Source organism: Pseudorasbora parva, chromosome 7 (assembly GCF_024679245.1).
Source record: "Pseudorasbora parva isolate DD20220531a chromosome 7, ASM2467924v1, whole genome shotgun sequence".
NCBI lineage: Eukaryota > Metazoa > Chordata > Actinopteri > Cypriniformes > Gobionidae > Pseudorasbora > Pseudorasbora parva.
Window position 1 is genome coordinate 43,104,070 of NC_090178.1, and position 26,168 is coordinate 43,130,237.

At 38.8% G+C, this 26,168-nt stretch overlaps 2 protein-coding genes across 2 annotated transcripts in view; one reads left to right on the top strand and one right to left on the bottom strand.

The window, feature by feature from the left end:
• celf3b (cugbp, Elav-like family member 3b) overlaps positions 1 to 26,168 on the top strand; it is a 251,135-nt gene that overhangs the window by 20,606 nt on the left and 204,361 nt on the right. The window contains exon 4 of the mRNA XM_067449878.1: positions 12,495 to 12,543. Within this exon, the coding sequence (XP_067305979.1) occupies positions 12,495 to 12,543 (49 nt within the window). The remainder of the gene's footprint in view (positions 1 to 12,494; positions 12,544 to 26,168) is intronic.
• Positions 12,676 to 17,316, bottom strand: LOC137083374 (uncharacterized). Its single transcript, XM_067449265.1, has 4 exons — positions 16,857 to 17,316; positions 15,997 to 16,278; positions 15,604 to 15,900; positions 12,676 to 14,632 (listed from the first exon to the last, which is right to left on the bottom strand). The coding sequence occupies exons 1-4, from the start codon at positions 16,918 to 16,920 to the stop codon at positions 14,313 to 14,315; spliced, it is 963 nt and encodes a 320-aa protein (XP_067305366.1). The 5' UTR covers positions 16,921 to 17,316; the 3' UTR covers positions 12,676 to 14,312.

Below are 26,168 nucleotides of genomic sequence, written 5' to 3' on the forward strand. Positions count from 1 at the left end.
ACTATAACATTCTAGTAACTACCATTTACTAAAAATAAACTCTGATTAGCTACCGGTAATATTATAAGTCGTAATGCTCAGCTGAATGAGGTAGCGCACTATTAGCTAATCAGCTACTGTTTTCATATCTCCCAGAGGACTACTAAGAACTACTATATAGAGGTTCATAATTAACATGAATAATGTATAATATAGTTCTAAAGTGAAGATTATGGTAACCCACTAGTAATGACTGAAGTCACTGAGTGCGTTTACATGCACGTTCTTACGCCAAATAAGCCGACAACGAACATGGTCATGTAAATGCGGTAACCCGTTTTCTATTATTGAAGTAAGGCCATGAATGGCGTAAGCATAAACCGGTCGGGACAGGTAGTTTTTTGCCTCTTACCCCGATTTTGCGCTGCATGTAAACGCATTAACCGGCTTTCTGACGGCTTATTGAAGTGCGCATGTGTGATAGGTGACAAAAGCCCAAACTAAGAACAGATTTAAATGCATCCAGCAAGTGTTTTGCTTTAAATAATGACATATATCACAAACGCAGACTCTTTTAAGACCCAGAAAATTGTAAAAATGTGTTATCGTCTCATGCAGTAGAAGTAGAAGAGGTTCAGTCAAGACGCTGCATCTGGAACTGCATGAGAGAATAATATGAGCCGAAAAATGTCCCGCTGACACGGTGCACGCTTTATTTAACATCCCAACTGACGTAACATTTGGAATACGGAAATTATTATTTTTGACATCACAACATGGAAAAACACGGTTGATTAATAAAGTCATGTAAATGTAGTTTACTTGCATTATCAGTTTACTGGTTTGCATGTAAACGGGGAAAACTGGTTATTCCAATAAGCTTATATTTGTGAGTTATCAGCTTACTGGTGTGCATGTAATCGCGCTTATTGTTAGCTTTTTTTATTTTTTATAAGGTTTCAGTAATGACTCGAGTGTCCTTCTAAAGGAATTATTATTTATTTGGATCAGTATTGTAAAGTGAAGATCATGGTAACCCACAAGTAATTACTCAAGTGTTACCAAATCCATCAGAAAGAATTACTATCTAAAACTTTACAAAAACTCAAATGTTTGCAATGACTTCAGTAGCTAGAGAGTTATCGTGTTTTTCACTGATCCAAATCCCATTAGTAATTCCTTCTGTAAGATTTACACACGAGTCATTACTAGTGGGTTGCTGTGACCTTCACCTTAGAATTAATTACACATTAATACATTATTGATGTTACTTGCAAACCTGCAAGACTCATAGGTCTTAGTAGTCCTTTGGGAGTTATGAAAACATATTAGTTATTGATTAGCTAATAGTGTAAGCGCTATTACTTACTAATTAGTTCATCAGAGTTTCTTGTTAGTTAATGTTACTAGATTGTGTGTTACTCATTTGTTCCTGTATAGATATTAATGACGGGACAGTATTCTATAGTGTTACCGAGACTTCTTTAAAATTAACATTTTGAACATAATACATACATACACCCATTTGCTAAAAGTATACATTTAATATCGTCCATGGAAATCCAAAGGTTAAATTTTAGTCAGACTGATGTTTATATTGTTTATTTTCTAATTCTTAACTGTTCTCTCTTCTCTGATTATCATCTGAAGGATAAAGGGTTTGGGGCAGTGAGGAGCGATGAGATGAGATGGGATGAGACGAAGGAGAATAAAGAGATGAATAGGGCCAGGCTGAGGGAGGATGGGAAACGAGGGATCAGAAATAAACCTTGGCCTTAATGAGAGAAATACAGCTGTCAATCTACACTGAAGCATCTGACAGAGTTCAACTGATCCACAGAGCAAAGTCCTTTCAATAGCTTTCTATATCTCTTTATGTCAGCTACTGAGGATCTGAACAACAGCAGCTCTTTTAGGAGTGCATTTCTGAATGTGCAGCAATTCTCTTGATATGGAATAGTTCTAGTTTATTACAGCTTGATTACAGTTATCAATATATATTTTTAAAAGTTTTAGTTGAAGTGGACCCCTTTTTAACCAGTAAGCAGCCACCTAGCAACAACTCAGAACAGCCTAGCAACCATCTATACATAGCAACGCCCTGGCAACCACCCACAAAACCCTAGCATTGTGATAGTGAGTTTTGCACCAGCAAGTACTGCTCACATTTTCATAGTTTAATATATGCAGTAAAACTGTAGAGATGATGGGATTATTTGTACGACAGGCAGATACTTTGCCAAACAGACACACCACACAATCACAAGCTAGAAGAGAAACCATCGGGAGGGGGGAGGGAGATCATTGCTAAGATACGGTTGACAAGGAGATAGCAGGTTGCTAGGTAACATGAATGATGCAATAAGTGACTAATATGGAATGGAAATGTTTGTGTTGCAACTGCTCTGTGTGTGTGTGTGTGTGTGTGTGTGTGTGTGCTTGTTTTTGTGACATATCAGGACAAAAATGTGTATAATAACATGTGTATGACACAGGTATTACAGAAAATGGTGACATATCAGGACATTACCCCACGTCCCCACTTTTCAAAATGCTTATAAATCATACAGGAGGAGTTTTTTTGAAAAAGTAAAAATGCAGAATGTTTCCTGTGATGGGTAGGTTTAGGGATAGGGGCAGTGTAAGGGGATAGACAATACGGTTTGTACAGTATAAAACCCATTACGCCTATGGAATGTCCCCACAATTCACAAAAACAAACATGTGTGTGTGTGTGTGTGTGTGTGTGTGTGTGTGTGTGTGTGTGTGTGTGTGTGTGTGTGTGTGTGTGTGTGTGTGTGTGTGTGTGTGTGTGTGTGTGTGTGTGTGTGTGTGTGTGTGTGTGTGTGCGTGTGTGTGCCCTTGTTTATATTACAAATGTCCCCATAAGGATAGTAAAAACCTGAGATCACCTACATTGTGGGAACCAGCCAGCAGTCCCCACTTTTCAAAAGGCTTATAAATCATACAGGAATTGTTTTTTTGAGAAAGTAAAAATGCAGAATGTTTCCTGTGATGGGTAGGTTTAGGGGCAGGGGCAGTGTAAGGGGATAGAAAATATGGTTTGTACACTACAGTATAAAAAAACATTGTGTGTGTGTGTGTGTGCGTGCGTGCGTGCGTGCGTGCGTGCGTGCGTGCGTGCGTGCGTGCGTGTTGTACTCCCCCACAGTGAGATGGTTTGGTCCGATGACTTCATGTTGGAAGGAGATGGAGGGTAAAATGCAATTTGTTTGAATAATCCATGGATTTAATACTCCATAATCCATGAAAAATCCTTTCAGAATTACTGCAGGGGTTGAGATTTACAGAGTGTGTGTTTTGTAAAGTGTATCGGAGGTGTGTGTGTGTGTGAGTGAGTACATAAAAATCTATTTATGTGTGAGTGAGAGAGACTTAATATAAACCCTACAGATGTGTTTAAATGAAACCCTCATAGCAGGATTATGAAGAGGTGTTGACAGTTTCTGTGCCTGAGGATTCTGCATGCGCACGTGTGTGTGTGTGTGTGTGTGTGTGTGTGTGTGTGTGTGTGTGTGTGTGTGTGTGTGTGTGTGTGTGTGTGTGTGTGTGTGTGTGTGTGTGTGTGTGTGTGTGTGTGTGTGTGTGTGTGTGTGTGTGTGTGCGTGTGTGTGTGTGTGTGTGTGTGTGTGTGTGTGTGTGTGTGGATATGCTTTATTTAATAAGTCTGCTACAGGAATATGACTCAGAGGAATATTTAACCTAGTGTTTTGGACGTTTTTTTCAGTACATCCTTTGTTTCCCTCTCAAGGGCATTTTAATCATACAGCGAAGACTAACCCCTCCACCAATCCATCTTTCTCCATCAGGCAAGGGAAAAAGTGTAGTGTTAGTCATGTGATCAAACCACTCAAGTATTAAAGGTCAGCGCAGCCTTCAGAGATCAGACTAGTGTCATTTTAGTAGCAATGATACTGAATTCTAAATTGATACTATTATAGTTTTTTGTTAATATTTTGAATTAGATTTTATTTTTATATATTCTGTTTTCATTTTAATGACAAGATCTTAAGAAAATGTTTTGTGTTTTTGTATTTATTTTGTTTTAAAAATGTAGATGTAGTTTTTTTAAACTAGTAGTAGTTTTAGTTTTAAGTTTTAGTTATGTTAGTTGCTACTTCATCGTAAACTAAATGTAGTTGAGAAATGTATCTGAATATTTTTAAATATCAGTTAATGTTAAAGAAATGAAAATGTTTTTTATATGGTTTTAGTTTTAGTTATATAATAATAATCAGACCGCCATTTTCAACTACTGGGCCATAAAAAAAAAGTTATTAAAATATGAATAAATGTTCTGGAACTCTATGTGTATGTGTAGGTGGGTGTGTACATTATACACTGATCAGGCATAACATTATGACCTCTAACAGGTAAAATGAATAACACTGATTATCTCTTCATCACGGCAACTGTTAGTGGGTGGGATATATTAGGCAGCAAGAACATTTTGTCATCAATGTTAATGTGTTAGAAGCAGGAAAAACGAGTAAGCGTAAGGATTTGAGCGAAATTGTGATGGCTTGATGACTGGGTCAGAGCATCTCCAAAACTGCAGCTCTTGTGGGGTGTTCTCGGTCTGCAGTGGTCAGTGTCTATCAAAAGTGGTCCAAGGAAGGAACAGTGGTGAACCGGTGACAGGGTCATGGGCGGCCAAGGCTCATTGATGCACGTGGCGAGCAGAACAGGCAAACTACTCTAGCTCATATAACTCAAGAAGTTAATGCTGGTTCTGATCGAAAGGAATACATAGTGCATCAGAGTTTGCTGCGACCAGTCAGGGTGCCCATGATGACCCACAGTGGGCACATGAACATCTGAACTGGACCACTGAGCAATGGAAGAAGGTGACCTGGTCAGAGAAATCACAATTTATTTTACATCACATGGATGGCCAGGTGCGTGTGCGTTGCTCAACATGGGGAACACATGGCCCCAGGATGCACTATGGGAAGAAGGCAAGCCGGCGGAGGCAGTGTGATGCTTTGGGCAATGTTCTGCTGGGAAACCTTGGGTCCTGCCATCCGTGTGGATGTTACTTTGACACGTACTGCCTGCCTAAGCATTGTTGCAGACCATGTACACTCTTTCATGGAAACGGTATTTCCTGGTGGCTGTGGCCTCGTTCAGCAGGATAATTGCTCCTGCACCAAAGCAAAAATGGTTCAGGAATGGTTTTGAGGAGAACAACAGCGAGTTTGAGGTGTTGACTTGGCCTTCAAATTCCCCAGATCTCAATCCAGTCGAGCATCTGTGGGATGAGCTGAACAAACAAGTCTGATCCATGAAGGCCCCACCTCGCAACATACAGGATTTAAAGGATCTGCTGCTACTTTTTGCCAGATCCCACACCTCACATTCAGGAGTCTAGTGGAGTCCATGCCTCAATGGGTCAGGGCTGTTTTTGCAGAAAAAGTGGGACCAACACAATATGAGGAATATCATAATGTTATGCCTGCATGGTCAGCCAATTGCTACAGAGCTCCAAACTTTGTGTGGCCTTCAGATTAGCTCAAGAACAGTGTGTGGAGAGCTTCATTGAATAGGTTTCCATGGCCAAGCAGCTCATACAAGCCTTACATCACCAAGGGCAATGCAAAGTGTCGGATGCAGTGGAGTAAAGCACACCACCTCTGGTCTTTAGTTCTCTGGAGTGACCAATCACACTTATCTGTCTGGAAATCCGGTGGAAGTCATAATTTTATGGCTGATCGGTGTATACATAATTTTATATATAAAATTGTATGTTTGTGTTAAATGCACAAGTACAGCAATTAATATAATGGGCTAGTAAAATATATTGTCTGAATTTTCATGCAGTGGATTGGCTTGTATTGGAATTTCGTTCTTCAAGACTGGTCATAACTATTTTAAGTCAGTTACTTTAAAAGGTGGATTGGTCTAATTTGAATCCCAAAAGACTGATGAGTCTTAACTAATTGCTAGTTCATCAGCCCAGTTCATTCTTGAGACTTATCCAATTGACCCCAGATCTAAAGGACTGAAGTCAGCCGGTCAAAACATGATCCATTTATTTCAAAAGTAAATGTTTAGTTTATGCATGAGGTTTTGTGTATGTTTAGAGGTGCTGTGCACTAATATTTAGTAGTGTCTAAGTTGTAACATTGTGGTGATTCATGCAACATCTAGTAAATATTGTAATAGTAGTGCAAGTGGACCTCAGAATGGCAACCAAAATGTTGTAATAGCAAACTAACATTTTTAAAGATGTGATGCATCATAAATGAATGTTATCGATCAGTATTTCTCATCATGGTCCTGTAGGCCCTCTCTCTCTCACTTATTTCTCATTCATGTCTTCATTGTGTTGTCTGAAATTCGTCCTTCACAGTAGCATGGTCCTCCCTGCTATTCTTGTATTCTCAGTATCACTATCTCTCTCCATGACTAAGCACATCACTGTGCTCGTGACATTTTACAAACGAGCTTCAAGCCCCGCTGCTAGAAAACTAGACCGTCTTCTCTCTCTCCCTCTCTCTTTCTTTTAATCTTACAATGTTAAAAATGTTTGTCATTTTAGCAGAAAATAATGTAGAATGCTACTTATTAACCCAGTTAACTGTAAGTTACCCTGCAATATATATATATTATTTTTTTTGTAAGTGAAAAAACTAAAATAACATTTTCAGAGTTTCCCATCATATTTTAGGAGTGTATTTTATTTAAATAGTTATTTTTCTTATACACTGTAAAAAATTATTTAGAAAAAAAGTTACCTGGTTGCCTTAAAATTTTGAGTTCATTGAAATTAAAATTTTGAGTTAATCTTTTTGAGATTCGACAACCTTTATTAAAATATTATTAAAAGATTTTGTAAGCATATTGGGGAATTGTGTGTGTTTTATACCTGATGACGCAGTGAAACATGCCAAATAGTGCTATTTTCATGATTTATCAAATGTTTTATGTGGTTCAGATACCAACATATTTTGAGTTTCTATTTATTAAACAAATTTCCTTCATTGTATCAACTCAAATTTTTTATTTTAATAAACTCAAAATTTTAAGGCAACCAGGTTACTTACTTTTTTAAGTTAAACCAACAAAAAACAGCAATAATTTTTTACAGTGTATTCATTATCAATTATGTACACTATATTGCAAAAAGTAAATCAAATCAAGTCACCTTTATTTATACAGCGCTTTTTACAAGTCCAATTGTTTCAAAGCAGCTTCACAGTGTTAACAGGAAGATAATACAACAGAATTGAATTTGGCTCTGGAGAAAACGGTGATGTTATCCAGCTCAGTTCAATTATCATATAGTGTCAATTTGTGCAGATCTGTAATATAGTTGAAATTTAGGTGTCCCCAACTGAGCAACCCAAAAGCTAAAGGCGACTATTTCAAGGAAACAAAACGCTTTCAGGGCCAGAGTGGTGGGAAAAAAAACTTGGGAGAAACCAGGCTCAGTCGTGGTGCCAGTCTCTCTCGGTCTCCTCTCCACCAATCAGCTGGTGTGTGGTGAGCGTTCTGGCGCAATATGGCTGCCGTCGCATCATCCAGGTGGATGCTGCACATTGGTGGTGGTTGAGGAGATTCCCCCCTTCTATGTAAAGCGCTTTGAGTGCCTTGAAAAGCGCTATATAAATTGAACGCATTATTATTATTATTATTATTAGTTCTCCACTGGCTGAAGGAAACAAAGAGTTTATGACTATAGACACCAAAAAAACTCCTAAATCAACCGCTTTGACTGCAAAAGATATGATTACTAAACACACAAATGAAACATTATCCTGAGTGTGTGTGGAAACAAAGTGAATGCACTGTGTGTACCTGTACATGAATGCATTGTGCAATCAGTGATCTAGAGCATGCACATTGACAGTGTGTTGTTTGAGCATCAGACACTCACGCGCTTACTGTACGACTCCGGAACGTCACCGAAATTGTGCTCTTCAAATCACAGAATACGACAGAGCTCGTGTTTTAAAGCAAAACACACACACTGTAAAAAAACAAAATTGCTCCAATTGAAAATTTGAAACTAATCACATCTAAATTTTTCAGTAAGTAAACTAAATTTTTCAGTAAGTTACTAAATTTTTCAGTAAGCCAAATTGAATTCCTGTGATTTAAATTTCATCGATTCACAAAATTTCAGTTTGGCCAATTGAAAAATTTAGATGTGATCAGTCACGAGAAAATTTTCAATTGGAGCAATGTTTTTTTTTTTTTTTTGCAGTGCACTGGAACAAATAATTTATTAAATGTGAGTCTCTATTCTCTCTGATATGTCTGATGAAATCAGCCTTGCCTTCTTTACATTAGCACTGTTTTGGACAGTTTGAATGAATTAGTTTACTGGATCACAGAAAACTTTCCCAGAGTTTAACAAATTAAAACGGCCTGATCACAAACAGTGAAGCAGAATCGGGTTAAAGGGAATGGATATTTCCTCCTATCAGGGTTACAGGTGCTTGTAGATGCTCAGTGTGATTGTAATAAGCTTCTGGGCTGCGTTTCCCAAAAGCATTGTAAGCTTAAGTTGATCATAGAACAATCGCCACCAATGGCCTCTATGATCAACTAAGACTTACGGTGCTTTTGGGAAACGTAGCCCTGATATAACTGTGTGACGAAAATTACATTAATGACGCAGCTTCACGTACTTCTGTAATTTATTTGAGTTAAGGACTTTAACATGAATCGCATGCGTTAACGATTAACGTTGTCAACATTAGCACAGATACCTTTCGTACACGGTTCAAGTGTGGTATTATATAACAACGTGGCATTAATTGGGAATAACAGCAACTCAGCCACGAAGTGGTAGGCCACATAATATCCCAGAGCGGGGTCAGCGCATGCTGAGGCACATAGAGCGCAGAAGTCGCCAACTTTCTGAAGAGTCAATTGCTACAGACCTCTAAACTTTGTGTGGCGTTCAGGTCAAGAACAGGGTGTGGAGAGCTTCATGAAATGGGTTTCCATGGCTGAGCAGCTTATCCAAGCCTGACATCACCAAGTGCAATGGATGCAGTGGGATAAAGCACACCACCACTGGACTCTAGAGCAGAGGAGACGTGTTCTCTGAAGTGACCAATCACGCTTCTCTGTCTGGCAATCCGATGCAAGGGTCTGGGTTTGGCGGTTGCCAGGAGAACGTACTTGCCTGACTGCATTGTGCCAAGTGTAAAGTTTGGTGGATGGAGAGTTATGGTGTAGGGCCGTTTTTCAGGGGTTGGGCTTGTTCCAGTGAAAGGATTTCTTAAAGGAACACTCCACTTTTTTTGAAAATAGGCTAAGTACCTCAGAGTTAAACAGTTAAAGTTTACCCTTTTAAATCCATTCAGCCGATCTCTGTATCTGGCTGTACCACTTTTAGCATAGCTTAGCATGCATACTTGAATCAGATTAGACCATTAGCACTCAAAAATTACCAAAGACTTTGTTTTTTCAAAGATAATATTTTTCCTATTTAAAACTGTACTATTCTGTAGTTACATTGTGTACTAAGACCAACAGGAAAGTAGGGATTTTTAGACCGATATAGATAGAGCCTATTCTCTAAAAATCATGGAAATTTGCTGCCGTATCATGCCGTATTGTCTGAGTAATACATGCACAATGTCAACCAATTAATACTTTGGTTGATTTTAAATTCATCTTATGGGTGCTTGGCCTCTTCTGAAGGACTAATTTACTTTCATCTCTTTGTAATTTTCTTACACTTTGTTTATGTCAAGATACAAACAGCTTCTTTCTTTTGTTATATATTTTGCAGTTCTTTATCTTCCAGTGTTTTTTACCCTCTCCCTGAAACCAGGCTTATTAGTAGAATCAGTCATGGTGGTTTTGTCTTGACCCATTAAGCAACATCCCAGAACATCACAGAACACGCCATGACAACGCATTTTAAACCACTCAGCAACACTCTTATTCCAAACATCTCACTGGGAGGATTTCACACATTCTCTCTTTCACACACACATGCTCTTCAGTGTAATCCAGCATGTCTCTGTAATCCTGATCAGATGGCCATCACTCTAAAGCTGATCTCTTTACAATCCTGTGCACATTAGTTTAAGTGCAGGGGCAGCAGGGTCAAAAGGTTACAAGGGTTACATGATATATATATATATATATATATATGAAGATAATGAAGAATCAAGTTAATGCTGGTGAAAAAGGTGTCAGAAAGGTGCCAGAATACACAGTGCATTGCATTTTGTTGCGTATGGGGCTGCATAGCCACAGACCAGTCAGAGTGCCCGTGCTAACCCCTGTCCACCGCCAAACAGTGGCATGTGAGCATCAGAATTGGTCCACAGAGCAATGGAAGAAGGTGGCCTTGTCTGATGAATCATGTCTTCTCATGGATTGCCGGGTGCGTGTGTGTCGCTTACCTTTCATGGAAATGGTATCTCCTGGCGGCTGTGGCCTCTTTCAGCAGAATAATGCTCCTGCCACAAAGCACAAAATGTTCAGGAATGGTTTGAGCAGCACAAGTTTGAGGTGTTCTCTTGGCCTCCAAATTCATCAGATCTTAATCCAGTCGAGCATCTGTGGGCTGAGCTGAACAAACAAGTCCGATCTATGGAGGCCCCACCTCGTAACTTACAGGACTTAAAGGATCTGCTGCTAACTGGGGTGCCAGATCCTACAGCACACCTTCAGGAGTCTAGTGGAGTCCATACCTCAACGGGTCAGGGCTGTTTGGGCAGCAAAAGGGGGACCAACACAATATTAGGGGGGGTCATAATGTTACGCCTAATTGGTGTATATATATTCGAGGATGTGGAAATCAGAATAAAGTCTGTTTAATGTGACCCTGTCCATGTTGTGTAAAATGACCAGCCACAGAGTGCATGTTTTGTATTGTCTTAAATCAGTGATACCAGAATAGACTATATAGACTAGCATGAGGGGGAAAGATTTGATTTGCAAAATCAAAGTCACAGAACCTTTTACCCATCACTACTTCTCAGGGCTCCGAGATTGAGTCTGTCTCTAAATTCAAGTATCTTGGTATCCTAATTGATGATTCACTCTCTTTTAAACCTCATATTCAACAGTTGGTAAAAAAACTAAAGCTGAAATTGGGTTTTTATTTTAGAAACAAGTCATGTTTTTCCTTTGAGTCAAAAAGGAGGCTTGTTGCTGCCACCTTCTTGTCAGTGCTAGACTATGGCGATGTTATATACATGAATGCTTCCATCACAAGCTTGAAACTGTTGGATTCTGTTTATCATGGAGCTCTTAGGTTTATCACAAACTTTAGAGCACTTACTCATCACTGTTCTTTGTATGATCGGGTTGGTTGGTCTGCATTGTCCACCCGTAGACTTAATCATTGGTACATTTTTATCTACAAGGCAATTCTTTGTCTGCTTCCCCCATACCTCCAATCTTACATCAAAAAGAAAGGTACAGGAAGATATTGTCTTCGTTCTGAGGACTTATTTTTATTATCTGTCCCTCAAGTCCGGACAGAATTGGGAAAAGGGGCTTTTAAGTATGCGGCACCCTGCACTTGGAATCAGCTGCAAAATGTGTTGAATCTTAAGGAGCCAGTTTCATTGGTTGCTTTTAAATTACTTTTAAAAAACATGGAAGCTACACATACTGGCTGTAGATGTTATGACTGACCCAATTATGACGGAAGATCATTGCCGTTGTTTATCGTTTGCGATAATATGTGAAATTCTGATTTCTTATGACTTTATAATTATTTATTACTTGTACAAATTGTTATATGTTAATGTCATATGTTATATGTTTTTATGTCTGAAACCTTGTTAAATGTGCTGCTGCCTCTCTTGGGCAGGACACTCTTGGAAAAGAGATTTTTAATCTCAATGAGTCTTTTCTGGTTAAATAAAGGTATAATAAAAAAAGGCGGTACAGCAATCATCAATGTTATCTTAAAACGTGTAACTTGAAGCCGATCTGTATGAATGGAAATCAGTGAAGCAGCTTATGCTGAGTAAACTGCTTTTACTATTTACTACGAGGAAACATGTGATTTGCAGGTGTCAGGGTCATTATATGATTGGCTTACAGGACACACATGATCCAGTAACTCTGCAGAGGTCAAGTGTTTAAAATTGAGCTCATTTTATTATGCAGGACAATTGTTACAAATAATATATCAATTAATAATATATATAATATATAATAATATACAACATGCCCATCTATAGGGTCAATCTGATTGGTTGAGCAGCTTTTCAAGAGAGATGATATAACAGACCAAAAGCACTGCAGCTTTTCACTGTGTATCACTGCAGTTGTTTGTTCCTGACAGACTGTCACTCTGTGACTCTTTGTACCAAGGTATGTTTATACACCAGTAGATGGAGACAAATGACTGTGTTCATGAGTGATTCTGCAGGAATATCCTGTTTTATCACTTGAGCAACTCACTAAAATGCTGTGTATGAAAAGTCTAAATCCATTGGTAGAATTGTCAGGTATGTATGAGAGTAGACATTTTATCCATTAACTTTTGATTTTTTGTTTTTCAGATGAATCGGCCCATTCAAGTGAAGCCTGCAGACAGTGAGGGGAAAGGAGGTAAATCATCTGTTATTCACATGTTTATTTGACTTTATATATATATATATATATATATATATATATATATATATATATACACAAAATAACGTTTTACTGTTAAAATTGTACAAACAGTACATTCTATCTCCCTACACAGTGTAAAATTCCCACAACGTGTGTGCAGACTCATGGGAACTCATGTCACTGTGGAGACCTAGCTTGAGTTCCCCATGAGCAAACAAGCTTAGAAATCATACAAAATGAGTGTTCTGAAAATGTAAAATGCAGAAAGTTTTGTGTGATGTAGGTTTATGGGTAGGATAGTGTATCCGACAGTATTAATGCAATATAAACATGACAAAGATTGTGTTCCTTCCAAAACACACAATACATTAACATTAAAAAGGCTAAGCTTTGTTTAAAAAAAAAAAAAAAAAAAAAAAAGGAAATAAATATACTTTTGATTTGAAGGGAAGGGGGAAAATAGCATTACAGCAGCACAATGAACTGCATTACCAAAACTGGAATATACTGTAAACGACGAAAAGATGTAACAAAATAAATTCACTGCACATTTATGAGTATAAAAACACACTGTAAACCTATTAATCAGCCATCTTTTACAGTAAAATAAAATGCTGGAGTGAAGCACACTTATTGAATGGTGGGCTTGATCATGTACACTCATTACCATTTGTTGTTGACTTTTTTTTTTATTGAAATTTTTTGCAATTGTATCCACATAATTATAACACAAACAAACATCATACACAGAAAACAATATACAAAAATATATATTTAAAAAATTACTGAGACCCGCTCTGTAGACACTACAAAAACACTTTCATTTAAAAATGTGGCATTGTGGCATGAAAGGTTTTTTCCCCCCTATTTTTAAAAACACTAAATCTGCAACCTGATAGTAGTCTCTCAAACTCATTAAACAGAGGATACCTATTATCTAATATAATTTTCATGGATTTACTACAACATCTTGTTTGATATATTTGTTCCAAGCCTGACAGAGGAATGCCAGTTAGCTTACTTGCAGTACTTACAACTTTCCTAAGTGAACTCTTTAGCACAACTGACACATTTCCATACCAGCAGGTAACACAAAAAGTCAAAACACTTTCAATAAAAGATTTATAAAACAATCTTAATAGAGGGACACTTAAAATCAATTACACCATCTTATTTAGGAAATACAGTCTTTGCTGTTCCTTTTTACAAACAGCTTAAGTCCATTTATCCCACTTTAACTTATGATCCAGAACAACCCCAAGGTATTTATACTTATTAAAACTCTGAATAGGCTCCCCCTTAATAGCAGTCACACTCATCAAAGACTCTTTTCTAAAATCGATACTCATCTCCTTAGTTTTTGCAATATTTAGCTTAAGGCTTGACGTGTCGCACCAGGAAAAAAAAATATTTAAAACGGGTCCGTGATTTTCCTCATCCCCCTGAAGTATCTCCCTGGATGTGAACTTGTACAGTTGTTTGTAGTTGTTCTCAGACAGTGAGCGAGTGAGTGAGATGTAAATGTGGTACCGCTCCTCATATAAATTACATTTTGCCATGATCAAATTTGTATTAGTTGCTTAAAGGCCCCACTAACCTTTAATCAATAAAATCACTTAACTTTTTCAATGAGATGCAGTTCATGTCCCAGTAGAAGTGCTGTGAAGGCTCAACGCAAGCCTGGTGTTGTAGTGATACTCTTGCGTTGCTTGAGCAGGTGCTGTGAAACAGGCCTAGATCTTTACAGGCCTCGTTGTGCCAGATTAAAAAGGCCTGGTGTTGGAAAGCTTATTTCCTGTGGTGTCGCTCTCCTGAACAGGATGACTGACCATTAACTGACTTTCAGTGTCCGCCAACAACACACTGTTTACGGTGGTGTCATCGTCACTCTTCTGCACACGATAAGTGACTGTATCTGGTGTCGATTGACCTTTGAGTGATTTGGTGTTGGTACAACGCAGCTTATAAAGAAGAACCACAACAACTAAAAGAAGGACAGCAGAGATAATGCCAAGAGCTATTAAGAGAGTTTGTGCTTCATTGCATTTGGAGTCTGACTGGTTTCCTTGACTGGAGCGTTTCTCTGTGGGAATCAAAGAGCAGATTGCTTTTTTAGAGTGAAAATTAGGTGCAGAATTTACCAGATTGTAGTAATATTTGACCTTATGATGCAAGTTAAAGGGTAAGTTCACCCACAAATGAGAATTAGATTTTTATCTGTTTACCCCCAAGTCCATTCAACATGTAATGTTGTGTTTATTTCTTTAGTAGAACACAAATAAAGATTTTTAACTCCAACCGTTGCTGTGTGCCAGTCATATAATGGGGTGAATATGTAACAAGTCTATGAGAGCAAAACATACAAACAAAAATACATGCTTAGACAGCATGCACAAAAACCCTGCTGCTCCTCACAACACATTGAGTTGTTAAGACACGAACCGATCGGTTTCTGTGAGAAACACAACAGTATTTATGCTATTTTTTACCTCATATCCCAACGAGTCTCATCAAGTTTTCCCATCGGCTATTACTTCCGTCTGATAAGGTCAAACGGAACGCGATCATAGATATATACCATGTAGATGCCTCATTCGACCGATCCGCACAGGCCCTAATGAGGATTCTATTTGTCAATGATCGCGTCCGTTTGACCTCATCAGACGGAAGTTACTGCCGATGGGAAAACTTGATGAGACTTGTCGGTATATGAGGTAAAAAAAATAAAAAATACTGTTGTGTTTCTCACAGAAACCGATCGGTTCGTGTCTTAACAAATCAATGTGTCGTGAGGAGCATCAGGGGTTTTGTGAACGTTGCCTAAGCATTTTTAATTTATTTTTTTGTATGTTTGTATGTTTTCCTCTCATAGACTTGTTACATATTCACCCCATTATATGACTGGCACACAGCAACAGTTGGAGTTAAAAATCTTAATTTGTGTTCTACTGAAGAAACAAACACACCTACATGTTGGATGCACTGGGGGTAAGCAGAAAATCTGATTTTAATTTTTGGGTGAACTAACCCTTTAAGAATGAGATGTGGTCTTACCATTCACATGATGGGCGTGTGGGTCTCCTTTAGTCGTTTCATCATCCAGGAAGCATCGGTATATTCCGGCATCTGTCTTGAGAAATCCAGTGATGGTCAAAGAATAATCACCAGTTTTTAAGCATTTCGGCTCCAGCGATACTCTTTCCTCGTAACCTTTGCCAATGTTTATGGATCCATCTTTCTTATAGGACAAAACTCTATCATTTTTATGGAGCCACGTGACGCCATTGGCATTGTCTGCGTAACACTCGAGGGTGATGTTGTCCATCGCTGCCGCTTCCACATTTAGTGCATCTGTAAGAGCATTTTAAATCAAAATCAGATGCTGATCATGTGCAAACATCCAATCAAGTAACTTGATACAGTAAATCAGATACAGTGAATACTTACATAAAACATCCAGTCTAAGTGTTTTTTTATCCCCATCACAGATGAACTCATAGATCCCCAGGTCAGTTTTTTTGGCTGAGTTGAGAACCAGGTGGTTTTCTTTACATGTGAAATTTACGACTTTTTTAGTCGTGCATTTCTGGTTTTGGTATGTAGCAATAGTTGCATATGTGGGGGAAATCTTCCTCCATTCAGCTCTCTCACAGCTGCTGGCGTTACCGGGGAATGTGTATTGTGTTTTAACTAACACAAAGTCAGATTTAATACCATGGGAAGATGCTTCTGAAATAAAGAACATACAAGAGACAGATTTAATGGTGTGGGTGTGTGTGTGTGTGGGTGTGGGTGTGTGTGTCTGTTTACAGGCTTATATTGTTAGGAACAATCAGTGATCCCCAAGCAGGAAATGGATCAATAAATATTCTAAATTGTTCTTTTTTTAAGTGAAATACACTTGGGTTAGGGGGATAGAATATACAGTTTGTACAGTATAAAAACTATTAGGCTACACCAGTGGAGAGCCTCAAACAAGTCAAGTCAACTTTAGCGCTTTTACAATGACGATTGTTTCAAAGCAGCTTCACAGTGTTAACAGGACAATATTCAAAAAAATTTGAATCGCTGTACAGTCGTTCTGGAGAAAACGGTGATGTTATTAGCTCATTTAAATGTATCATATAGCGACAATGTGGGCAGATCAGTTATATATAGTTGATAAAGTTAGCTAATTTAGTAATTCATTTTATTTGGATATTTAATTGAAAAGTTAGATCGAAATTTGTGTCTCCAACTGAGCAGCAAAGCCAAAGCCAAAGCCATGTGCGACATGCAGTATGAGTATGCGTGATGAAATAACCTACCAACCAAACTCACAAGTAGAGCCAGTTTAAGAGCATTCATCATCATGGCAATCCGCGGAAACATGTACCCAAGTGCTGTTTATGTAAGGCCCTGTCCACACGAACACGTATTTTCAAAACCGCAGCTCTTTCTATTCGGTTTGGCTGTTCGTTCGTCCACAGGCAAACGCAGTCCGCAGGACTACCCGGTGACTTTTTTGAAAACTCCGGCCAGGGTGAAGATTTATAGAAAACCGTTTACAGCGTTGTCGTGTAACGTTAGACTAGATGGTGAAACCGGAGATTTCGGCTTGTGAAGTCGAAGTGAGCGCCGTTGTTATATTAGGTGTGTTCGACATCGGCTGCGGCTGGATGCATCCGATCGGCGAGAGTAGCCCAGTGCGGGCGGAGAGGAGAGGAGCTGCAAACGGGAGACGTGAAGTCGCAAGTCGGATACTTTCTGCTTCCTCTGGGCGATATTTCTTTTCCCAGGATGGTAGGGGAAGGTACCGCCTCTCCCCTGATATTTTTTTTTTCCCAGGATGGTAGGCTAGGGAAAGGTACCGCCTCTCCTCTGATATTTTTTTCCCCAGGATGGTAGGGGAAGGTACCGCCTTTTTCGTCTATGATTGGCTATAACCCAACTTACAGGGAACGTTCTCAGAACGTTGGCTAACGTTCTCTGAAAGTTCTCAATGTAATCAAAAACGTTCTTGCAGTAACGTTATTAGAATGATGTGCCAACGTTATTTGCTATTGAGTAACGTTCTAAAAACGCTATAAAACGTTATTCTTACATTGTTATTGGAACGTTTTAAAAAAGTTACTACATTAAAAAAAGTATTAGTCATTATAAATTATTCATCCAGCTTTTTTTCTCAAACTTCAGATACATAATTTGTATATCCAGTGACAACTTAATGGCACTTAAATGCTATTTTCGTTAATATATATATATATATATATATATATATATATATATATATATATATATATATATATATATATATATATATATATATATATATTACAATCAGGCTAATATAAATATAAAAGTCAATTATAAAAGTGGTTTTACCTTTTTTTAAAGAAAGAATAAGATGTCAATAAACAAAAGCAAGTAGGCTACTTAAAAAGAGAAAACAGGAATTTTTTTTTTGATCATACTCCACACCCTTATAAGAACGTTATTTAACATTCTTATAATGAGAACTTTAATACAACGTTCCACAAACTGGACATTTTAACATTCCTAGAACATTTAGAAAACGTTTTTATAACTTAATGGGAACGTTAGAGAAACCTTCTTATAACCTAAAATTGTTAGCTGGGAAGGGCCCACCTCCGATTGGTAATATCTCATGTTCATGACAAGCTGTCAGCTAGTCTGTTTTGATCGTCTTTACAACAGAAGTCAACTAAATCAATCCAACATAGCCTACTAAGAAAAGCGCTGAATGTGCGTGTCTTCATGAAGGCAAATCTGCAGATTTAAATTTCAAGTTCACAATTTCATAGCCTGCTTAGATCGTGTTTAGATTAGTCTTAAGCTGGGTGTACACTGTGCGATTTTGGCCACGATTTGGCCGTCTGAGACAAATTTAGCAAATCCTAAAAGATTCCTCTGATCCTAGGCTAAAAACTGACGTCTTTGGTCGTTAGTTTGACATGTTCACCGGCAGCCGATTAAAAAGCTGCGATCAAATTTTACCTCAGACGAAATTCTGGCAGTGTCAGAAGATTTGGCACACAATCCTGCAGTGTGACTTCTCCTACGACGACAGTTAAATATCTCCGTTTTTCAAGACAAACTATGACCAAAACGAGTGCTAGAGATTTCTTTGTAGCCAGCATTTCAGCCCCGTGTGTAATGCAGCTCACTGTCACTGAATGCGTCATTCATTGATGATATAAAACTCCGGGTGAATTTTCTTGCGCGCGTCCGTTTTTAGCGCGCCTTCACTATCGTGCAGTCTGACATTAATGTCAACTGAGATCTTACAGTGTGACATGGCGATCATGTTCGTACAGTCTGACAAGGGACATTCGCAAAGGATTTTGAAAAATCGCAGTGTGCAGGACCCATTAGCTGTTTGGGGTAATTTTGTGACGAACATGTGAACTTGGGAGTACAAATCTGACCAGCCTACGTTTCGTAAACTCGCCGTGGCTCCTACTTAACAGTTAGAGTACATAAGCATATTTAGGCCTATGCATTGGCTTGGTTTAAGATGTATGCAGTACAATAAAACGGCACTATTTTGCCCAGCTCTGTGCAGTCCAGTGCACTATTCTAGACTAATGAAAACTAGTGTTGCATTATCATGCTCAGCTTTGACTTGAGGTCCATTAAAAAATACAAACAATTAACGTTACACAGAGGGAACTAGGTATGGAAAGCAGTGAGAATGACTATTGTACACTGCAGTGGAGTAACATTGATTGACTTTGTTTACTTCTGTTGTAAAGATGATCAAAACAGACTCACAGCCTGTCATGAACGAGAGATGTATAACCAATCAGAGGAGATCCTTCTAGCCAATCATAGACGAAAAAGGCGGTACCTTCACTTACCATTGTGGGGGGAAAAATGACGTGGTGACGCTTGCGCTGTGTTTGCAAACTTTATCAAAGCTGAAGTTAAATAAATGCAATATTTCTCAAATACACAGATGTTTCAAATGACATTTTCATTCAACACTTTATGTACTGCTTAATAAAGCGTCTATTATAAACATGACAATATAACATTGCGACTACATGAAAAGAGGTTTTACTATTATAAATACATGATTTGTGAGCATTTAGCGTGACATACGATTTTAGAATAAACACAAAAAACATGTGATCGCTGTAATGCGGTGAATCCGGCCAATCGTGGATCAGCTCTGTCGTCATCAGAGCTCGTGCAGCCTCCTGCAGCCCCCCTTGAGAATCTGCACCGGCTGCATTAGCCGGCTGCTTTCGAATCGACTCAAGTTAGACAAATTTATTTCTAACCGGCATGCACTGCTTCAAGTCTGCCGCCATCAGTCTGCGCATCCCTGGGTGAAGTCGAACAAGCCTAAAATCTAGCTGCAGCACCGCAGTTTCAAACACCGGTTCGCGAATGAATCGTTCTTTTTAACCAGATCTTTTTAGTGATCCGGTCAAACCAGTTCACCAAATCGGACTGAATCGTTCTAAACGGTCTGTGTCTCAAATCAGCGCTGATCCCACAAGTTACTATAGTTTTTAACTTTGAGTGACAGTCCTTCCAACTATCTTGAAATGTGATATATCTATAATTAGGGGCCAAGCACCGAAGGTGCGGAGGCACCTATTGTAATCGTAGCCGTTCCTATTATTATTATTAGGGGCCAAGCACCGAAGGTGCGGAGGCACCTATTGTAATCGTAGCCGTTCCTATTATTATTATTAGGGGCCAAGCACCGAAGGTGCGGAGGCACCTATTGAAATCGTTAGTGTTCCTATTATTATTATTAGGGGCCAAGCACCGAAGGTGCGGAGGCACCTATTGAAATCGTTAGTGTTCCTATTATTAGGGGCCAAGCACCGAAGGTGCGGAGGCACCTATTGAAATCGTTAGTGTTCCTATTATTAGGGGCCAAGCACCGAAGGTGCGGAGGCACCTATTGAAATCGTTAGTGTTCCTATTATTATTAGGGGCCAAGCACCGAAGGTGCGGAGGCACCTATTGAAATCGTTAGTGTTCCTATTATTAGGGGCCAAGCACCGAAGGTGCGGAGGCACCTATTGAAATCGTTAGTGTTCCTATTATTATTCTTCTTCTTCTTTTTCCGCCATAGGAGTCTCTGGCAGCCCATAGAACCGTATGGTAAAAAGTTGTGAAATTTGGCACACTCATAGAGGCCAGTCTGAGCTGCCACTATAGCAAATTTGGTGCCTCTAACTCAATCCCTCTAGCGCCACCACCTGTCCAAAGTTTCACTCATATTTATGCTTATAACTTTTGACCCCTAAGGGCTAGAAACAAAATTCTTTTTTCATCGGATTCCTTGGCTCAAGCCGATTCGATTTCACCCTATGATGTCATTTTCCGGTATGCAAATTTTCCCGCCATTTTGAATTTTCTGAAAAACCTACTTTTTCGAACTCCTCCTAGGCCGTTGCTCCGATTTTCACGAAAATTGAAACAGATCATCTTCAGAGCATGTTGACAAAAAGTTATGGAATTCAAGTTGATTCGTCCAATCGTTTTCAATAAACGCACAAACAAATTTTACGTGGAGGTTGCAAAAACACACTAAAGGCTATATCTCCACAACGCTTTATCATATTCAAACCAAACTTGGTACATGTCATCACAAGCATGACCTGAAGCAACATGCAGCGTTTCGGCGCAGCGCCACCTACTGGTCCGGAGATACGAAAAATGCATATTTTGGCTTATAACTTCTGAACCGTTTATCCAAAAATCATAAAATTGGTCTCATTAGATTCAGGGCGTCATGCCGAGTCGACTGATATCCAATTTTACCATGTCGGCCATTTTGGATGTCGGCCATTTTGAATTATGTGCAAAAATGCTGTATTTTATGAACGCATGAACAGATTGTTATGAAACTTGGTATGGGTCATCACCACGATGCCCTGAAGTAGCCTGAGAAGTTTCGAAACAGCGCCACCTAGTGGAGAATTTTTTTTTTCAAACGCTTATAACTTTGGGTGTGGTTGACATATTTTGATGGGAGTGTGTTTTTTGGTCTCCTGAATCCTTGCCGACTCCAACGATACCAGACTTGCCAGGTTTCGGCATATGGTTTGCGCAGAGTTGTAATTTAGTGCTTAAAAAACATTTGCTGATATCTTCGAAACCGCTAGTCCGATCGAGACGAAACCAGCCTCAGAAGTTCGGAAACATAGGTCGATAGCTATACGCTAATGCCCAAATCTCAAAATATTGATAGTAAGGGGTAGTAAAATCCAATCAAAGTCAGGTGTCAGTCATTTTTTACGTGTTTTTTCATATAAATGTCTATAACTCCAAAACAAAATGAAATATTTTCACCAAACTTGACACACATATGTATGGGCTCACTACGAGGACACATAAAAAAATTGGTGGGATTGTGCCTCTTGGTGGCGCTATAATAAAACAAAACATGAAATTCCCATTGACTTCAATGCAGTATTACGGTTTAAAATGCTAATGCTATAATTTAAGAATGCACTAGTGTATCATTACAAAACTCGGTATGTGTCTTCCGCTCTATGTCCCGAAGATATTCAAAAAGTTTCGGGGCAGCGCCACCTTGTGGTCAAAAGTTGTAATAAAATGTACAAAAATGCTAATAACTTTTGATTAAATTAGCCTATTGTAATGAGACTGGTCATAATACATTCATTGGCTCATGCCGAGAAGATAGATACCAATTTTGCCATATTTTGCAAACATATCTGTGCTCCATCTTGTTATTTGTTAAAAATCTACTTTTTCAAACTCATCCTAGACCGTTTGTCCGATTTTCACCAAAATTGATCCGTATCGTCTTCAGACCATGCTGACAAATACTTATGGATTTCGGATTGATAGACAAAACAGTTTTCATATACCACTGCAACAGAGTTGAGCCATGATGCAAAAATTACTCTTGAGGCTGTATCTCTGCAATGCTTTGACATATTGACACCAAACTTTGCATGTGTCATTGTCATCTCAATCTGACTAAACCACATCAGTTTCGTAACAGTGACACCTATTGGTCGAAAGTGATAAACCATTAAACCATTATTATTGACTGTATTTAAAATTTGACTGCTATTTTGCCTAAAATCAACTTAATAGGTCCTTAATGGCTCATTGTTGCAGTTGGCTTGAGACTTCCAGCCATGCTGGCATGTCTTGTCTTCTTCTTTGCGCTTGGCCCCGATAATGGCTGCTTGCAGCTATATTTATTATTCTGCTTCTTCTTCTTCCGCCATAGGAGTCTCTGGCAGCCCATAGAACCGTATGGTAAAAAGTTGTGAAATTTGGCACACTCATAGAGGCCAGTCTGACCTGTCACTATAGCAAATTTGGTGCCTCTAACTCAATCCCTCTAGCGCCACCACCTGTCCAAAGTTTCACTCATATTTATGCTTATAACTTTTGACCCCTAAGGGCTAGAAACAAAATTCTTTTTTCATCGGATTCCTTGGCTCAAGCCGATTCGATTTCACCCTATGATGTCATTTTCCGGTATGCAAATTTTCCCGCCATTTTGAATTTTCTGAAAAACCTACTTTTTCGAACTCCTCCTAGGCCGTTGCTCCGATTTTCACGAAAATTGAAACAGATCATCTTCAGAGCATGTTGACAAAAAGTTATGGAATTCAAGTTGATTCGTCCAATCGTTTTCAATAAACGCACAAACAAATTTTACGTGGAGGTTGCAAAAACACACTAAAGGCTATATCTCCGCAACGCTTTATCGTATTCAAACCAACCTTGGTACATGTCATCACAAGCATGACCTGAAGCAACATGCAGCGTTTCGGCGCAGCGCCACCTACCTGTCCGGAGATACGAAAAATGCCTATTTTGGCTTATAACTTCTGAACCGTTTATCCAAAAATCATAAAATTGGTCTCATTAGATTCAGGGCGTCATGCCGAGTCGACTGATATCCAATTTTACCATGTCGGCCATTTTGGATGTCGGCCATTTTGAATTATGTGCAAAAATGCTGTATTTTATGAACGCATGAACAGATTGTTATGAAACTTGGTATGGGTCATCACCACGATGCCCTGAAGTAGCCTGAGAAGTTTCGAAACAGCGCCACCTAGTGGAGAATTTTTTTTTTCAAACGCTTATAACTTTGGGTGTGGTTGACATATTTTGATGGGAGTGTGTTTTTTGGTCTCCTGAATCCTTGCCGACTCCAACGATACCAGACTTGCCAGGTTTCGGCATATGGTTTGCGCAGAGTTGTAATTTAGCGCTTAAAAAACATTTGCTGATATCTTCGAAACCGCTAGTCCGATCGAGACGAAACCAGCCTCAGAAGTTCGGAAACATAGGTCGATAGCTATACGCTAATGCCCAAATCTCAAAATATTGATAGTAAGGGGTAGTAAAATCCAATCAAAGTCAGGTGTCAGTCATTTTTTACGTGTTTTTTCATATAAATGTCTATAACTCCAAAACAAAATGAAATATTTTCACCAAACTTGACACACATATGTATGGGCTCACTACGAGGACACATAAAAAAATTGGTGGGATTGTGCCTCTTGGTGGCGCTATAATAAAACAAAACATGAAATTCCCATTGACTTCAATGCAGTATTACGGTTTAAAATGCTAATGCTATAATTTAGGAATGCACTAGTGTATCGTTACAAAACTCGGTATGTGTCTTCCGCTCTATGTCCCGAAGATATTCAAAAAGTTTCGGGGCAGCGCCACCTTGTGCTCAAAAGTTGTAATAAAATGTACAAAAATGCTAATAACTTTTGATTAAATTAGCCTATTGTAATGAGACTGGTCATAATACATTCATTGGCTCATGCCGAGAAGATAGATACCAATTTTGCCATATTTTGCAAACATATCTGTGCTCCATCTTGTTATTTGTTAAAAATCTACTTTTTCAAACTCATCCTAGACCGTTTGTCCGATTTTCACCAAAATTGATCCGTATCGTCTTCAGACCATGCTGACAAATAGTTATGGATTTCGGATTGATAGACAAAACAGTTTTCATATACCACTGCAACAGAGTTGAGCCATGATGCAAAAATTACTCTTGAGGCTGTATCTCTGCAATGCTTTGACATATTGACACCAAACTTTGCATGTGTCATTGTCATCTCAATCTGACTAAACCACATCAGTTTCGTAACAGTGACACCTATTGGTCGAAAGTGATAAACCATTAAACCATTATTATTGACTGTATTTAAAATTTGACTGCTATTTTGCCTAAAATCAACTTAATAGGTCCTTAATGGCTCATTGTTGCAGTTGGCTTGAGACTTCCAGCCATGCTGGCATGTCTTGTCTTCTTCTTTGCGCTTGGCCCCGATAATGGCTGCTTGCAGCTATATTTCTGCTTCTTCTTCTTCTTTTTCCGCCATAGGAGTCTCTGGCAGCCCATAGAACCGTATGGTAAAAAGTTGTGAAATTTGGCACACTCATAGAGGCCAGTCTGAGCTGTCACTATAGCAAATTTGGTGCCTCTAACTCAATCCCTCTAGCGCCACCACCTGTCCAAAGTTTCACTCATATTTATGCTTATAACTTTTGACCCCTAAGGGCTAGAAACAAAATTCTTTTTTCATCGGATTCCTTGGCTCAAGCCGATTCGATTTCACCCTATGATGTCATTTTCCGGTATGCAAATTTTCCCGCCATTTTGAATTTTCTGAAAAACCTACTTTTTCGAACTCCTCCTAGGCCGTTGCTCCGATTTTCACGAAAATTGAAACAGATCATCTTCAGAGCATGTTGACAAAAAGTTATGGAATTCAAGTTGATTCGTCCAATCGTTTTCAATAAACGCACAAACAAATTTTACGTGGAGGTTGCAAAAACACACTAAAGGCTATATCTCCGCAACGCTTTATCGTATTCAAACCAACCTTGGTACATGTCATCACAAGCATGACTTGAAGCAACATGCAGCGTTTCGGCGCAGCGCCACCTACCTGTCCGGAGATACGAAAAATGCCTATTTTGGCTTATAACTTCTGAACCGTTTATCCAAAAATCATAAAATTGGTCTCATTAGATTCAGGGCGTCATGCCGAGTCGACTGATATCCAATTTTACCATGTCGGCCATTTTGGATGTCGGCCATTTTGAATTATGTGCAAAAATGCTGTATTTTATGAACGCATGAACAGATTGTTATGAAACTTGGTATGGGTCATCACCACGATGCCCTGAAGTAGCCTGAGAAGTTTCGAAACAGCGCCACCTAGTGGAGAATTTTTTTTTTCAAACGCTTATAACTTTGGGTGTGGTTGACATATTTTGATGGGAGTGTGTTTTTTGGTCTCCTGAATCCTTGCCGACTCCAACGATACCAGACTTGCCAGGTTTCGGCATATGGTTTGCGCAGAGTTGTAATTTAGTGCTTAAAAAACATTTGCTGATATCTTCGAAACCGCTAGTCCGATCGAGACGAAACCAGCCTCAGAAGTTCGGAAACATAGGTCGATAGCTATACGCTAATGCCCAAATCTCAAAATATTGATAGTAAGGGGTAGTAAAATCCAATCAAAGTCAGGTGTCAGTCATTTTTTACGTGTTTTTTCATATAAATGTCTATAACTCCAAAACAAAATGAAATATTTTCACCAAACTTGACACACATATGTATG

What these genes read in the sequence shown, in the direction of transcription:
- LOC137083374 (XM_067449265.1), bottom strand. Translation starts at nt 16,920, where the DNA reads ATGTTTCCGCGGATTGCCATGATGATGAATGCTCTTAAACTGGCTCTA. An exon ending in TCTACTTGTGAGTTTGGTTG is followed by an intron (nt 16,279 to 16,856) that starts GTAGGTTATTTC and finishes TCTTTATTTCAG; the next exon opens with AAGCATCTTCCCATGGTATT. An exon ending in ACACGCCCATCATGTGAATG is followed by an intron (nt 14,633 to 15,603) that starts GTAAGACCACAT and finishes TGATTCCCACAG; the next exon opens with AGAAACGCTCCAGTCAAGGA.